Below are 16,707 nucleotides of genomic sequence, written 5' to 3' on the forward strand. Positions count from 1 at the left end.
GGGGGGGGGGGGGGGGGGGGGGGGGGGGGGGTGCTGCCCTCCCTCCCGTCACCGCGACTGCACGCCCAGGGTGATCTTCAGGTTCTCGTACACCACGTAGCTGATGCTCACGGCTGGGATCACCTTCATGAAGTTGGGGGCAAGCCCCCGATACAGCCCGAAGGCCCCCTCGGTCCGCAGGATCTGTCTGAAGAGGCTGCTCATGGTCACCTCCGGAGCACCCTCGATGGAGGCTGCACGAGAGGCCACAGTCAGATGCCTTCTGTCTGCACCTCCCGACCTCCCAAACTGCCCAGGAGATGGCCCCTGGGGACTGACCCAGGACCAGACTTACCTTGTGCCTGCATCCGGGTCCTGACCAAGGCCAGGGGGTAGCTGGCTAGCTGGCCACAGGTACTGGATATGGTGCCACAGGCCAGGAGCACAAACACGCCGGGGTCTGCGCTGTTCACAGCATAGCGCTGCAGCCAGGCATTCTTGAGCGTCTGGGTGGGGGAACGGGTGGGGGGTGAGTGCCAGGAAGAGCTGGTGAGGCAGGAAGACTAGGGGAAAGGGGGGCAGTTACTGGACCCACACCAGAGGCAGTTCCTGGTCACATGGGATCTGCAAGGCCACTGTAACCTGATTGCTTGGCTTGGGTCTTGATGACCTTTTGGCCAGCCTGCCCTTTGTTTCTGCTGTCACTGGGGATTCCTGGATAGGATAAGCAGTGGGGGAGGGCACCACCTTCCCCCCAGGAAACTTCTGTGGTCTGGGGTCTACTGGGGGCCTGTGAGCCCTGGGGATCATCATGCTCTGAGGATCTGCCTGCTGAGCGCCTGGGGGTGCAGAACCTGGGGGCCAGGCTCACAGGAACCGTGCTGGGGACTGCCAGGGGCAGGCAGGGTGACAGGAGACCCTTGCAATAAACAGATGAGTCTGGAAGGAAAAGCAGTCTCTGGTGCTGGTTCTTGTTCTATCCATCCCTGGTGGTCCATCAGGGAGGGGGAAAATGGGTGGGGGCGTGGGGAGGAGAGGGTTTCTGAATCTATCCTGCTCATCCCAGGGACCTGAGCCCTCAGGGGCCTCACCTCATAGACAGCTAGGTCGATGCCGGCATAGGGGATGATCCCCAGCATGTTGGGGACATAGCCTTTGTAGAAGGCGGCCACCCCCTCTCTGGCCAGGATCCTCCTGGCACAGTCCAGCATGCCCGAATACTGGCCTGTCTTCCGCAGGGCCATCCGGGTCTTCAAAACCTGCAGATCAGGAGCACCGGGCAGTGTGAGCACGGTGCACTCATCACCCCAGTACCATGTGCATGGCCAGCCCCCAGGACCCAAGTGGCGCCTCACCTCCATCGGGTAGATGCTGCTTTGGGCGATGGCCCCTGCCAAGGACCCTGCCACAAGCCTCTCGTGAATCCTCAGAGTCTCCTGGTCGCTACCAACAAGACGCTTGATCTGGAATAGAAAGCGAACTGATACACCCAGAGCCCAGAGCACCTGCTCCAGCCCCGCCCCTCCTTGTGGAGTCTGTTGGTTTCGGTTGAGGCCTGGTGTCCCTGCACATTTTACTCTGCCCACAAATGGAAGGAGCCAGCTTAAAATGGAACTGGTGTAAGAGCCGGGGTCACACCCAGGCCTCCTGCCTCCCCCTGCTGTCCCTTGGGTATAATGACTGGCTCTAGGTTTCAGGGACCTCAGTCTAGAGGAAGCTCGGGAAGCAGCTGCCGATTGGGGATTCTTTGGGGAGCCGGGTCCTCACCTGCTCATACGCCATGAATTTGATGGCCGACTCGGGGGCAATTTTGAGGACATTGATGCCGTTGCCCCGCCAGAGTGACTTGGTCCCTCCCTCTCGAATCATCTGTGTGAATCCACCAACAATGCACATGTTGTTGCTGCGGGAGGCATGGACCTGAGGAGGGGAAAACAGTCAGATACAGCCCGGAGGGGCCCCCAGGGCTGCCACCGTCCAGCAAAGGGCCTCTTCACACTGGCCAGCAGATGGAGGGTGGCGGGAAGGCTCTTCCCTCTCTGTAGTTTGAAGACTAACCCAGCACCGTGACCACCAAAAGTGGCTAACTGGGGTTCCATTAGATTTCACTGTGCATCTGTTGTGTGCCAACAGTGTACTAAACACCTTTACAAGAATACTTATAAAATTTTTAAAAAATTGAGCATTTTATTATGGAAAATTTTCAAACATATACAAAAGTAGAGAGAATTATGCCATGAGCCTCCATGAACCCATCCTCAGCTTTGGTAAAACGGCCAATCTATGTCCTTGCTGGCCCACCTCTACTGGGTTACTTTAAAGCACATCCCAGGCATTTCACCTAAGGACTGCTTTTAATCTCAATATTCCTGGGAATTCTGTTCAGAAAACAGACTGATGAGGCATTGTCCAAGCGCCTTCCTTTCATGGAGGAAAGCAGGCACTGGGAGGCAAAGAGAATTGCCAAAGTCACATGCTGGGAGGGAGGGGCTGGGGTGACTCCTGGGGCAGAGTCCAGGCCCAGAGCTCTTCTCCCTGAACCACGTGTAAGACACAGGGAGTTCACATGCATCTGTGCAAAACCGGGGAGGCCCAGTAGGGCAGAGGGGCAAGGGAGGGATGAAGTCTTTTCTCAGCAGGACTCCTGGCATAGAAAGTGCTCTAAGAAAGCAAGGGAACAAGGGTGACTGGACATCAAAGTCCAGCAGGGCATCCTCATGAAGGTCAGTGTTGCAATTCTGCCCCTGACATCAGTTGAGCTTATCTCTGCCCTGTAGATGTGGCTTTCTGTGCCAGGCCAAGGTAATGGTGCCATTTCCACTGGCATCTGGGACAGGTGAGGATCTGCTTGCCCTACCCACCATAGGGTGCCCCACATAATATTTGCTTAAGTAAATCAGCTCCTGCCACACCCCCCATCTCTCTGGCTTCACCTGTCCACATTAAGCCCCTGTAATGTGATGCCTCGGGTAAAATTAGCTCAGCCATGTGCATGAGGTCACCTAGGGTGGATGGAACTCTCCCCTTGTCTGAGCAATCTTTCCAATCTGATTTACTGGGCTAGAAAAGACTGGGCCCAAGGCAAGGGGCTTAAATGCCTCGGGTAAAATTAGCTCAGCCATGTGCATGAGGTCACCTAGGGTGGATGGAACTCTCCCCAAGATTGTCTGAGCAATCTTTCCAATCTGATTTACTGGGCTAGAAAAGACTGGGCCCAAGGCAAGGCCCCAGCCATGAGAGAGGGAAACCAACCAAACAGTGAAGCCCAAGGTGAAAATCCGTCAGTTTGGGGCCTCTTCTGCATACCTGCATGAGCACCTTGAGTCTGTCCAGGGGGGCTGTGCAGGTTCTGGATACAGCCCCTGCCCCTCCTCCTGCCACAAGGTGTCTCCACCACATCCCCGTCTGCCGCTCCTCCACTGTGAACTCATCAGGGACTGTCAGATTCTCACCCACATCAAAGATCTATGAAGAAGACAGTAAAGATAAAACAAGCCCTCCTCAGGTATTCACAGCAAAGCGGCTGCCAGATTGGCATCATCGCCCACCTTCCACCCTGCAGGATGGCTCCATCCTAAGGGGCCACGTGCACGGGCGAAGGCTGAGGATTCTGGGCAGGAAGCTGCCTCGGGCCCTTCCCCTCCACTCTGTGAAGTGGAAAAGCTCTCAATTCTGTTTTTTGGCCTTGGAGAGGCCCAGGTATAGGTGGTGAGTGAGCACAGCTGGAAGAAGCCAGTTCCAAAACTACTCGGACAGTCCTTTCAAATGCTGCCAGTGGCTCCTGCAAGAACAGCTTACAAGGCATTTCAGGGAGGATCGCTGGCTGGCTGTACTGAAAGGATCAAGTCAGGGGTAAAAATCCTTCTGAAATCTGATGTGTAACCAGATCATGCTGGCAGAATGTTATGCAAGGCCTCAACAAATATGATGGCTGTGCTGCCTGCATGCCAGTCTCTCTCTGGGTGGCATCTAGGCCAGTCAGAGCCAGCTCTGCTCAGACCCCAGGGGCTGTCCACTTAATGTCACTCAACAAGCTGCGGGCTGGCACCGCAGGAGACAGAGGAGGAGCACCTCTGGCTTCCCCTCCCGGAGTGGACAGTCCAGGCTGGATAAGACTGGGGCTCAGCACATCAGGGGCTCAGCAAGGACCAGTAGAAAGGGACAAACCAAACATGAAGGGGCTCACTGGCAGGGAGGTCAACATAGACCTGTATTTCTGAATGTGGAACCGCAGCTGATGGGGGTGAAAGAGCAGCGTGTGTGTGGCCATGGGGACATCCTCTTTTGCCACAGAGAGAAACAGTACCAAGAAATAGGGTAGTGGGGGACTCCTAACAGCTCTGCATCTGTGGTCTGTATAGAGTAGCCCCCAGCCCCCAGGAAGGACCACACTGGCTTTGGGTGAACAGGAAGCATTAAGGGGAAGGGATATTTGAAATAGACCGTGAGGAACAGGTAGCATATGGGGACAGGAGGACACCCTGGCAGTGGGACCTTGTGTCCAGGGAACATTGGGCCACTCAGGTTGGCCGGCAAGTGAGAAATGGAGGGAGCATGTGACAGCTCTGCTGGGCCAGCCGAGGAGGGGACAGACTTGCTATTGAGGAGGTAGCCAGGAACCCCCAGCCCCACTCCTGGCATGGGGATGCCAGATGCTGGGTGAAGGGGACCCTGTGAAGGGATGAGGGAGAAAGCGTGTTCAGGACCGGGACGTGGGCCTCACCGTGGAATGTTTCCAGTAGAGGATGATCTCGGGGATGTTCTCCACGGGATGCAGAAGGTGGTAGTCTCGCCACTCATTCCAGTCAATGGTCATCGTGCCATTTTTATCCATGCTGCAAGACAGAGGCACGGTCACCCACGTGCAAACACACCCCATCCACCAGCTGCACTTCCCACCTCCAGGTGAGCCCAGGGCAGGTGACCTGGCCACCAAGGAAACACAGAAGCTGCCTCTGCCCCCAACGGGAATGGGCAAAGTGGCTCCACACCCCACCTTCCACAAAAATGCAAATATAATGGCCCGTGAGAACCCCGCTCTAATCAGGCACAGATGTTGAGGAGGGAGGCAGTCACAGGGTGACACGAATACTTACTAGGTGACAGGGCCCCAGAAGTGGCCCGTTCGTATTCTGACAGACAGACAGAGGAAGATGCAGAGGAGGAGAAAGGAGAAACAACACAAATAAGTGCTCTGAGCAGGCGCTAGTGAAGCAGGCACACCAGGACATGGGCACAGCGCGGCACAAGGACGGCCCCAGGGACCGAGGCCAGAGGCTGCTGTCCCTGAGGCCCAGCCAGCCTTTGGGCTCAGCCAGGAAGAGAGCAGCTCCTCGGGCTATTCCATCCTATTTCCCAGCAATCACCCCCCACCAGCGAGCTGTCTTTTGGAGCGGCACATCTGACTACAGTGTTAAGAGCAAGTTACTAGCCTGGGGGGAAAAATCCACCTCAAAATGAGGGCCGTGGAGAGCCCCTTCTCCCTTCCTGACCCTGGAGGGGGTGTTCCTTGCTGGCCTTTCACCTACTTGAAATCCCCCCAGCTAGTCTTTTCTCTACATGGGCCACTGTTGAACGGGCATGATCCCAGGTGATTTGTGGTTCTTCCAACCTGAGGGGCCTAATATCTAGTGAGATGGGGGCCACTGGGCAGGTAACTTATTCATCCTTTCAAGCCACGAGAGGGCCAAGTTCAGAGGAACGGGGTCAGTAGGGTGATGGGCACCACAGTCAGTCCGACAGGATTTCTTCTGTCACACTTTCGTTAAACCAAACACAGAGGCTGGCTAAGTGCTCACCTCTTGAGGATCTTTTCTGCCTGATGTTCAGATATCTTGACTCCCAGATCCCGCAGGGACTGCACGATCTCCTGAGCATCGATCCGTCCTGCCACAACACAGGCCATGAGTAGGAGCGGGCACCTGGGGGTTGGAGGGTTGGGGAAGCTCCGGGCAACACTCACCATCGTTCTTTTTGTCTAGACTCTTAAACACCAGCCTCAGCTTCTTCTCGTGATCTTGGAGATAATGGACGAACTCTTCAAAGTCGAGCTGCCCATCGAGGTCCTTGTCTCCAGCTTGTACGATTTTCTAGAAAACAAAAGTGAGGTTTTGTGTTTTAGCTCACGCACCAGCCATTCCGTGTGCCTTGTGGGGCCCCTTCCCCAGGAAACAGCTGTGCTAATCCATGAATGCAGGGGGGCCTGATGAGCTAAGACACTTCTGTCCTACTCCCAAAGCCTCCACGTCAATTTAGCCCCACGCCAGAGCCACTGCTTGGATCCCTGAGTACTGCCTGGCACCAAAGTAACTTGCTTCCCTCACAAGCAAAGAGGAGAAAGGAGCCCCTGGGAGGAGCCCTTCAGATAAGGCAACAGGGTGGCTCAGCGCTTGCACATTCCACGTGTGCTGGAGACTGGCTTGGTGCACAGCCAGGGTCAGCTGCTTGCTCCACTGCTGCGCTGTACCTGGACAGACCTCAGCCCCATGTGCTCCCTGCCGAGATGTGGGGATGGCCTTGGAAGCCAGATTCCATCAGAAACTCTGCAGCTTGCTCTTTTTATCCCTAAAAGTAGCACTGGCCCATGAATGATTCGGTGGCCAGGATGAAGGTAGAGGCAGAGCACTCTGAAGGCTGGAGGAGGGGTAGGAGCCAAGGGCGACTATTCTTGTGCATGTGCTTGAAGGCACTGCCAGTTCCTGATCTCAGGGAAGCCAGATGATATAACCAACTCGAGCTCTCTGAACCAGGCATGGGAAATGAGGGCAGCTCTGAGTAATAGGTTAGTGACCCAAGAAGGCCTTACGAGACCCTGTTCCTTGGCCGTGAGGTTCCAAAACTCTGCACCTCCCCTTAGGAGGTGATCTTTGCTTAGCACTGTAATTGGTTTTGGATGCTCAGCAACTGGAATTTCTCCACAAAAGAGCCAACACTTCCTGAGCACTTAGCATGTGCCACAGGTCACGCTAAATGCTTTACCTCTAGCAACCCACTGAATCCTCTCAGACAGCTCCAAGAGGTAGGTACTATCACTTCCCCCATTTTGCAGAGAAGAAAACAGGAGTTCAGAGAAGCTAAGTATTCATGCAAGGTCACACAGCTAGGGAAGTGGTGGGTGGGATTCAAGCCAGGCCTGTTGGACTCCTGAGCCACCTCCCTACAGATCCTGCTGCCTCCCTAAAGGTTAATCTCAAGAATGTGGGGACAACTGTGAGTCACTCCAACTCAGCATCACTCTGAATCTAGAACCCAAAACTAGAACTACTGAGGAAAATGGTTACAGGCCCCGTGTGTTCCCCGATTCTCTCAGCAGGAAATCCATTCCCTTTCTACAAAGCAACCTGGGCTTCAGAGTCTCTCAAGCCATTTGGGGGTGGGAAATTGATGGACCATCGGCATATCATGCTCTCAAAGGATTCCAGTCGTGGTCTCTCAGACTATACCCTGAACCACTTGAGAGCTCTTTGTGACTCCTCAGCTACTAAAGGCACTGGGAGGAGGGTGGCCTGGACAGATACCCTGTGATCAGAAGAATAACACGTGGGGTGTGGCTGGAATGTGGGACAGATGCTGGCACATATTTTTTCTGCTATCTGAGGTTATGTTAAATTCCTGCAGACATTTGCATCAGCCAATAGTGATACAAATTACGTATAAGGTGATCACTCCAGATTTCTGACAGGAGTGGAAATAGAGTCTATATGCCACTTAGGGAGGAGGCGGACATTATGCACAGAGCTCTTTGGTACCCATTTCCTGTCACCGAGGCGATCCACGCACCTTTTTGGGGCGGGTGCTGTGATACAGACAAGCCAAGGATGTACTCATTGCAGCCTATTTCAAAATATTCTCAAAGTGCTTGCTTCACTAGGCCTACTTTCTGTCTCCTTCCTAGGATATGCAAATCACCCTTCAGTGCACCCGGTCAGACCTCCACTGCCATCATGAGCACTGGGGACAGCATAGAATCTCTGCTACCTTCCCACTCCACAGGGATGACTGAGGGTCTAGAAGGTGGGAAGGTCCCCTCCTTTCCCACCCAGGACACACTGCTGCCAGCTCCAGCCTCACGGGGCATGTTCAGCTCTACTCTGCAGCAATGATCCTAGCTCCTGGGCCCCCAAAGAGAAGCCTCTTGGTCTTTCCCTCCCACGTGCTCCTGGCCTCTGTCCTCCCAGCTCAAAGAAACAGTCCCATGGATCCGGACTGCCCCCAGGCCTCCTGGCCCTGTATTTCTCAGGAAATCCCCCACTTAGCAAAAGGAGATTCCTTTCCAAGATCTTTCTCCCACAAGTGCCTTTTCTAGAATTCCAGCCTTCCTTGGAGATCACATGAAAACCAGTCATTCCCATGACGTAGACCTTTTGCCGGGTACAGCCATAAGACAGCTGGGAAAAAACCTCCCACATTTCAGACATTCTTTTCTCCTGGAAGGGGACCCTTTGACACCACTCAATGCCTGCTGTCCCTCCCTTCCCATGGTCACCCATACAGACCTGCTTCCACTGGCGGTAGGTGGAGAACTCCTGGGAGGGGATAAAGACACTGAGCTTGAAGATGGACTTCAGCTCGGCAGGAAGCCCCTTGGACTCAAAGTACTGGAACTCGGTCTGGGCCTCTCCGATGAGTGGCATATACAGGCACAGGCAGAGCATGCTGACGGGCACTGCTCAGCTGCCGCTGGAGCAGGTTCTGGCAGCGTCAAGAATGGAAATACTGCCTGGCCTGGAACCGTGCGCAAGATATGCTGGGCCTCAGCTGTCATTGGCTGCTTAAGCCGTGCCTTTTTACTTAATTGAAAAAGAAACACGCCCACTGTTAAGTCCTGCCAGCAGCCAACGAACATAGACCCTGGACTAGAAGGCGGCACCAGATTGCTCAAGGGGAGAGGTGCAAAGATCAGGACTGACGTCATCTGCTCCCTGCAGTTAACTCTTCGGGGAAGGAGTTCTGTCCTGCGTCGGTTCTGCTCTGCCCCGTATTGGTACCATGCCCAAACAAACCTTCACCCACTGGCTGCCAGCCCCTCCAAATAAACAAACAGCCTACAGCCTGTTTTCATACAAGGTCCCCAAATACAATACAGCGTCACACATTACAAAGGTTTTCTCCCCTTAGTAAATCATTCCCAACAGGAAAAGCAGTGGATGTACAGAGACTGGATCAATGCCTGCTGGAAAGGGGCCCAGTTTAATGGTGACAGTGGGACTCTGAGAGCTGGGTCCCCAGCCACTCAGGAAAGTGGACCTCACCGTGGGCCTGTTCGTCCTGCTGGGGAGCTGCCCCAGCTGGCTGAGCCTGGATGTGGCTGGTTTGGCCACGACTGGCCTCCCAGGATTGGTCTGGCTGGCTCCTGCTCCAGAGGACCCTGAACCCTCCACAGACCACGTGTATCTAGCGCATTGAAACTTCTCCCAGGCCACTCTGCAATGTGAACACCTAGGGACCAACCTATTTCCCTGTAGGCTTCATCTGGGTATCTCAGAAGCACCAAGGAGCTGCCATGATAGAGGTGGGAGAGGACACTATCGAGTCTAAAGGTCTCTATGCCAAGGACTCCTGAGATGCATCCATTGGGTCGGCCGGGCCTCATAGGGGACCCAGTCTTCAAAGCCCACTTCTGCTCAGACACTTAAAAGCTCAGGGTAGTTGTAGCTCTCTAGCCCAGAACTTTGCTATTCAATACAGAAGCTTTTTTTTTTTAAATCTTAAACTATTTTAAATTAAATGAAACTAAAAACTCAGTTCCTCAGTCATATAGCCACACTGCAAGTACTTGATAGCCATATGCAGTCACTGGGCATGCCATGATCACAGGCTAAACAACCCTTTTGGGTGAGCACGAACGAGAGGAAATCTCAGGTCCTGGGAAGATGTGATCATTACTTGAGGATGACCCTCTCCAGACCAGCCTGCGTTCTCTCCACCTCTTTCCTCCCCACAGATTCGTGCTATGGAGGAAGAGACCATGTCACCAAGATGAGAACCAGATCCATCTCCCACTTGTTCCTTCTATAGTGAACCACTTCCTCATATAGACTACATCTTCTCACTGCTGGCATGGATAAAAATGGATGGCTGTCATTTGGGGTCAACAAAATTAAAAGGACATCTTAATTCACTAAAAAGCTTTTTGTTAAGAACTTGTAAAGAGGATTTTAGGATGAGATATTGATACTTATGTACAACAGCATGAAACACAGATTACAAGTGATATGACATGTTGGCCCTTCTAAAGGGATCTGATGGTGAGTCTGTAAAAACAGGTCTTGGACTGCCACTGCAGGCAGATCCGAGGAGGCAGCTCCGGATTATCCAGGCAGATTCCTGTTCAGCCTCCTCATGATACTCAGCTGCCTCTTAAGCTGCCCAATTCAGAATGTTCTGCTTTGGAGCTATTTTGTGGTTGTTGTTGTTTTTTAAAAAGATGACCGGTAAGGGGATCACGACCCCTGACTTGGTGTTGTCAGCACCACGCTCCCCCAAGCAAGCCAACCAGCCATCCCTATAAAGGGATCCGAACCCGTGGCCCTGGTGCCATCAGCACCACTCTCCCAAGTGAGCCATGGGCCTGCCCTTTGGAGCTATTTTAACACACATCTTATCTCTAGTATTAGGGTCTTTGAAGGCAGAAGACTATTGCTTCAAACCTTTGTACTTCTTTGCCTGAAACTAACGTCTTGCCTTGATCATAAAAGGTGCTTCCTGAGCGGCTTCTAAATGAGTGAATCAGTTCAGCCACCCTCTAAGACCCCAAGACACAGACAACCCCAAGACACATTTATACATAAAAGCTAAATCTTGGGCCGGCCCGGTGGCGCACTCGGTAGAGTGCGGCGCTTGGGAGTATGGCGGCGCTCCCGCTGAGGGTTCGGATCCCATATAGAGACCGGTCCACTCACTGGCTGAGCGCAGTGCGGGCGCGACACCGAGGGTTGCGATCCTGATACCGGTCACGAAAAAAAGACAAAAAAGGAAAGAAAAAAAAAAAAAGCTAAATCTTAAAATGCTGGTCTTCCTTTGTTAAATTATTCATGTTTGCTTCTGAAACTAAATTACGTGACAGAGATCTGCTGAAGTATCTCATTTTAGTTATGGCTGAAGTCATTCCAATAAAAAATATCAAATATATATATAAATATATTTTTAAAGATGAGCGGTAAGGGGGTCTTAACCCTTGACTTGGTGTTGTCAGCACCACGCTCTCCCAAGTGAGCCATGGGCTGGCCCCTAAAAATATCAAATATTTTGACTGAGTAAATAAGTCATTCAATTGGAGATATTTCTTTCTTTCTTTTTTTTTTTTAAAAAAAAATAACTGGTAAGGGGATCTTAACCCTTGACTTGGTGTTGTCAGCATCACGCTCACCCAGTGAGCAACCGACCTCCCTATATGGGATCCGAACCCATGGCCTTGGTGTTATCAGCACCGCACTCTCCCAAGTGAGCCATGGGCCGGCCCGAGATGTTCACTTCTTAATAAAATATTTTTCAAAGAATTTTGGTTAACATAACTGTACCATTGAGTTTTATGATATGTTTATAAAACAAATCTGGGAAGAGATTTGAAAACAATATCAAGTAAAAATGAAAACTATATTCTATATTACAAGGAGACATTATTAAAATATTATCACATAAGTGCAATTGTTTTCTAAAAAAAAGGTTATAATCTCCTTGATTATAACAAAGTTCTTAAGTCCACACAGACCAGCAGTATTGTGGGGTCAGGAAATGTTCTGCATGTGGTTGTCAAGACATTATTTTACAATGCTAACATCAACTCTATTTCAATATTCAATATTACTTTTAAAAAAAAAGGTTTCTAACTTATTTTTATTTTGCTACTGTGATTTTTTTTCTTTTTAAAACCCAGTCAAATTTAGCAAGGGTGGTGGGTAGTGGCTGACCAGGTAACTCAGTCACAGCATGGTGTTATAACACCAAGGTCAAGGGTTTGGATCCCTGTTCTGGCCAGCTGTCAAATAAATAAATAAACTATCTAATCTATTGGGTTTCATGGGTAATTCAGAAGTCCATTTGCACACAGAAACTGGGAATTCTTTGCAAATGAACCAATCTCTAGGTGCCTAGTGTCTAAGGCAATTACTCTGTCCCTGGAATTGTAGGCTGTGGGGCCGAGAGGGGCCTGGGGATATCCCCTTAATCTGAGTTGAGCAAACAGGCCTAGAGAAATGACCCGGTTTGCCCAAGTCCCAAAGCTTATAGGTGGAGGGCTGAGCCTTGCACCTGGGGTTGGGCTCTTGTTACAATATCCATTTAAAACAGCACTCAAAACCAACGCTGCCAAAAGGAGATTCTAGAATTCAGTTCCCAAAGAATATCTAATCCTGACACTGAGAATTACAGTAAGCAATGCCTCAGATTGCAAGGTGGCAGGCATGCTGGAAAAGTGTAACTTGAGCAAGTTTAGTCTTAGCTAAAAACAACAAAAACCTGCCTCTTTATCACAGCTTCTGAAATACAGTAAGGAAGAAATACGGCAGGCCTCCTGTTTCATTCCTGACAATCACACCAGCTCACGGCTAAGATCTGGGCATAATGTGCTGCCTTGTACACGATTCTTCTCTGCTCTTTGTATTTATTCTAATTTTGTGACATAGTTCTACTTCTGTTTCCTCTTCTCCAATGTCCATTCCTATAACTAGTATTCAGAAATAATGACAGCAACGCTCGGTCCCTTAGAATTTAGTGGCATCAGATTTCATTTAATCTGTAAAGTAGCTCTCACAAGCACTTCTCACCTGCAAATCTGCCAGTGCCACCATAAGCTTTCCTCATCCTACCACTCTGTCACGCCAAAAAAACCAGGTGCTTCCTGTAAGAGCCAGAATACCACGAGTAAGAACAGGATAGGTACAGTGGCTTTGGGAGTGGAGCATTACACCAGAAAGTATCTCCCCCATCCTCAGCAATGACTCAGACCAAGCCAGAAATATGAATATGTTTGGGAGCCTCCCAGCATCCGGCTCTACAAGCCCCACCCACCCTTAAGGCTCTCAAACCTCATTGGCTTCTGTGGCTGCAGTGTCATTTGATGATCATGTTGTCATGACAGCTTAGTATAGCCAGTTTCCAATGAAACCTGCCTATACTTGGCAATTACACACACAATGAGCAAAATTCTCTGAGCTTCTGAGAAGACAGCCCCTCAGGATTTGAAAGCTTGAATGCCGCTGAGGGCACCTCCCATTCCAGAGTAATGGCTTTCTTCTCCAACTGCAGATTAACTGAAAGACAAAGATAGAGGGGAAAACTGGGACAGTTCCTAGAATAAAAGCTTGCAGCAACCCGACTCACTAGTAGACATATTTAAACAGGGGAAGTGAGAGTAAAACAAAGTAGTGCTTCTGGGACACTGGGAAGCCGGAGGACCAACATGAACTTCTCTGTATGGTTTCCAAAATATTCTAGAGGCCTCTTCCTGAGAGAAATGGCCAGGCCAGGCCCGATCAGCTGGTGATCACAAACCCCAAACACCTTCAGAGCACATGCGCCGGTAAAGGACACATGCTGCGTAAATGCTCCTACTATTTCAATTCTTTGCTTATCTGCTTTAAGAAAATCTGCGCTGCCCAGATATACTTTCTTGCTTGCTTCAAACCAACCCAACTGCTCCGTCTCCCTCCTGGGGCTCCCCTTACACACAGCCAGCTGATCCACCTCACTTTTGGGAAACAGAGCTAGTAAAAGATGTGGGTCTCTGGATTCTGCAGGCCAAGAACTGAGCTGTTCCAAACAGAAAGTCCTACCTCTAGGCAAACCCTGGGGGGACAGCTGGCAAAGGGTGCCGGTGTGAGGCAGGGAAATGGAGCAGTTAATTATTACAGTCAAAATTAGATGATTTTAAAAGGCAACCAGCTAATCCAGGCCACAAGGCAAACAGGTCTGTAGATAAAAGTTCCTCACAAAAGCTAGCACCACCACCATTTCTGATCTTGCCTAAAACCATCAAAAGGTAGAAAGTGACACCCTTTTGAAGCACATTAAGCACGCACATCTCAGGCATAACACAGATTGTGAGACCCTGATGAGTGGAAAGAGCCCTTCACAGACTAAGGACTCTCCTCAATGCCCACACGACTGCAAAAGTTGTTGCATCCAAAGTCCCTCTCTATTAGCAAAGGCAAAATGAACTTTTATTTCTTAAATGTAGTAATTCAATTCAACAAACATTTTTGGGTATCTACAATGTGCCAAACATAGGACAGAATCCCCTTCCCTACTCTGATCGATTTTCTCCTGAGGAAGGAGAAAAGAGAAAAGCTCAGGAGGGAACAAGGTCACTCCTACCGCAGGCAGGAGAAATCTCAGCCACACACAATTTCCTTTCTACTCCAGACCACTCACTCAATCCCATTAAAAACTGTGTTCTTAAGGGAAAGCAAGGCAGTGCAGGGCAAAATTCCAGACAGATTTGGGGATAAATCTCAGTTCTACCTCTCCTTAATTGTTTAACCCTAAGCAATCAAGGCAAATTATTTAACCTTTCTGCACTTCAGTTTCCTTATCTGTGAAATGGGGGTACTGCCACTTACCTTGGCTCTGGTGAGGACCTGGTGCAATAACTCCTCATTGGGGATCGGGAGGGATGGAAGGCCCTGGCACTCGGCAGACCTGCAGTGGCCATGGTCATTCCCAGAGGGACACCTGCCTCTGCACCTCATGACTCCAGCCGCTCCTTGGACCCACCCCCAGCCCTCCGCTCTCTACCTCCCAGACCCAAAGGTAAGGCAGGTCTGACCAAGGCAAGGGGAGTGTGACCTTCACGACGACCTCTAAAGACTTGCTCCCCCAGCTCCAGGCAATTAGGTTCATCTTTCAAGGCATGCTCACTTGCCCTTTCGGCTTCGTCCTCCCTGCATTGTTCAGATCAGCTAAGACACAGTCTAATAGTTTGTCCCTTACTTTGAAATGGCTTTCTGCAGCCAAACTGACAAATCCTAAGGCAAATCTACTGAATCCAACATTTCTCCTCTCAATGGCCATACCAAGGTGATCATGATGAGGCATAAAGCTTTTACAGTGGCCACAGAAAGATTCTGAATTGAATCTACGAGCCTCTTCATTGCCTAACACTTCTTCCTGACCCCCAATACCAAACTGATTTTTAAAATAAGTCCTCCCTTTCTTCCCACACCCCAAGTTTTTTCAGGAAAATGACATCAGACCAGCCCCTAAACTGGGAGGTCCTCCTGAGGTTGCATTACCTTAGGAAACTGCTCTGCTGGTCCAACCACCAGCAATATGGTGGGTCTCTTTTCCGTGGCCTCAGCCCTTCCGTCCTGTTTCCCCAAAAAGCTTGGCATCTGGTCTCCCCGAGCAGAAGCCTGGGTGCCTCTGACTTCATGATCGTTCCCCTCTCTGGAGCCTTGGCACCCAGCCCTGGGGAAAAAGCTAGACAGAAAATGCCACAGCATCTGCAACATCTTCATCCAAACAGTGCCGATGGTTGACTGTTCACTTTTGAGGGACGTGACCACAATATCAAGGGTCTCTGGCTACACGGCTGCTTGGAAGACTAGCCTGGGGAGTTCTCAGGCTGGAAGCTTTGCATGCAGGGGCTGTTTCCTGCTTTTTCAAATTTGCTAGCACTGCTGTCGTGCCTGGCCTGAGAAGCAGCTCACTCTAAGGGAGCCTCTCCGGATGCTGGCAATAGAGAGAAAGGAGCTGGAGCATCCTCAATAAAAATTCACTTCTGCAGGTGGATAGTGATCAGATGTTTGGCTTTTTTTAAGAAAAGGAAAAAGCAACCGCCAAACAGACCTCTCCCGGAGGCAGAAGCAACTTGGAGCTCTCAGTTATTCAGCAGTCCTCGCTCTTCACCCAAGCCCAGGACCCGAGCATCCAGTCTGCATTCTCACTGCAGCAGGGCCCGGCCAATCACCTCTGCCGACACTACCAAGTTCATTATCCCAACCAGCACCAGCCCTCCAATCGCAGGTGGCTGATTTCCTGCATGCAGCCCAGCAGTTCTGCGGGGAGGTGCAGATGCAGGCTCCAGATGAGGCTCTTCTTACAGAATCCACTCTGAGCTGGCTCATCAGCAGGAGCAACTAACTACTTACCACCTGGGTTGCTTCTGGGATGGCATTCACCTTTAAGTTTAACATGATCAAGAGTCCTGGGCAACATTTTCTAAGGCATCTAGCAACACTTTCCCTTGTTTCATCATCCAATTTTCTCCTACCTGTGCATAATACAAGGCACACCATATCACAGCTACTTCTTCTCTGTATCTCCCTCTAGCTGATGAGCTGCTTGAGGGCAGGAACCAAGTCCCAGACCCTCCTGCCCCTAGCACCCAGAACGAGGCACAGATTAAGTCTGTAGGCTGAACTGAGTAAATGATGATGAATAAAAAGGAATGAATGTTTGGTCATTTGTTTCTTAGTTTACGAGCAGATAAATGCAGTGACCAACTACTGTCAACCCTCACAGAGGTGACCCTTTTATATGGTGTTCATAACCATTATTTTTTTTTTCCTTTTTGTCTTTTTTCGTGACTGGTAACGGGATCGCAACCCTCAGTGTCGCGCCCACACCGCGACCGGCAACAGGATCGCAACCCTCGGTGTTGCGCCTGCACAGCACTCAACCAGTGAGCGGACCGGTCTCTATATGGGATCCGAACCCTCAGCGGGAGCGCCTCCGCACTCCCAAGCACCACACTCTACCGAGTGCGCCCATATAACCATTATTTTTAAA

At 50.7% G+C, this 16,707-nt stretch overlaps 1 protein-coding gene across 4 annotated transcripts; it reads right to left on the bottom strand.

Moving 5' to 3' along the window:
• Positions 1 to 35: 35 nt before the first annotated feature.
• SLC25A25 (solute carrier family 25 (mitochondrial carrier; phosphate carrier), member 25) lies at positions 36 to 15,818 on the bottom strand. Of its 4 annotated transcripts, XM_008563790.1 has the most exons (11): positions 15,210 to 15,818; positions 5,942 to 6,068; positions 5,778 to 5,865; positions 5,076 to 5,111; positions 4,703 to 4,814; positions 3,286 to 3,444; positions 1,747 to 1,899; positions 1,335 to 1,442; positions 1,071 to 1,238; positions 335 to 485; positions 36 to 233 (listed from the first exon to the last, which is right to left on the bottom strand). In XM_008563790.1, exons 1-11 carry the CDS (start codon positions 15,432 to 15,434, stop codon positions 49 to 51), a joined length of 1,512 nt encoding a protein of 503 aa, XP_008562012.1. In that variant the 5' UTR covers positions 15,435 to 15,818; the 3' UTR covers positions 36 to 48. The 4 variants fall into 4 exon arrangements, with proteins under 4 accessions (XP_008562012.1, XP_008562013.1, XP_008562016.1 ...); XM_008563791.1 differs by lacking the exon at positions 5,076 to 5,111; XM_008563794.1 differs by lacking the exons at positions 5,076 to 5,111; positions 15,210 to 15,818 and adding an exon at positions 8,475 to 8,677.
• Between the last annotated feature and the right edge of the window lie 889 nt (positions 15,819 to 16,707).

The sequence above is a fragment of the Galeopterus variegatus genome, unplaced genomic scaffold (genome assembly GCF_000696425.1).
Source record: "Galeopterus variegatus unplaced genomic scaffold, G_variegatus-3.0.2 Scaffold14914, whole genome shotgun sequence".
Classification (NCBI taxonomy): Eukaryota; Metazoa; Chordata; class Mammalia; order Dermoptera; family Cynocephalidae; genus Galeopterus; species Galeopterus variegatus.

Bases quoted from the DNA above. Each gene is read 5' to 3' on its own strand.
- SLC25A25 (XM_008563790.1), bottom strand. From the start codon at position 15,434: ATGAAGATGTTGCAGATGCTGTGGCATTTTCTGTCTAGCTTTTTCCCC. The intron at 1,443-1,746 runs GTGAGGACCCGG...TTTCTATTCCAG, and splicing joins AATTCATGGCGTATGAGCAG to ATCAAGCGTCTTGTTGGTAG. The intron at 486-1,070 runs GTGAGGCCCCTG...TCCCCCACCCAG, and splicing joins TCGACCTAGCTGTCTATGAG to ACGCTCAAGAATGCCTGGCT.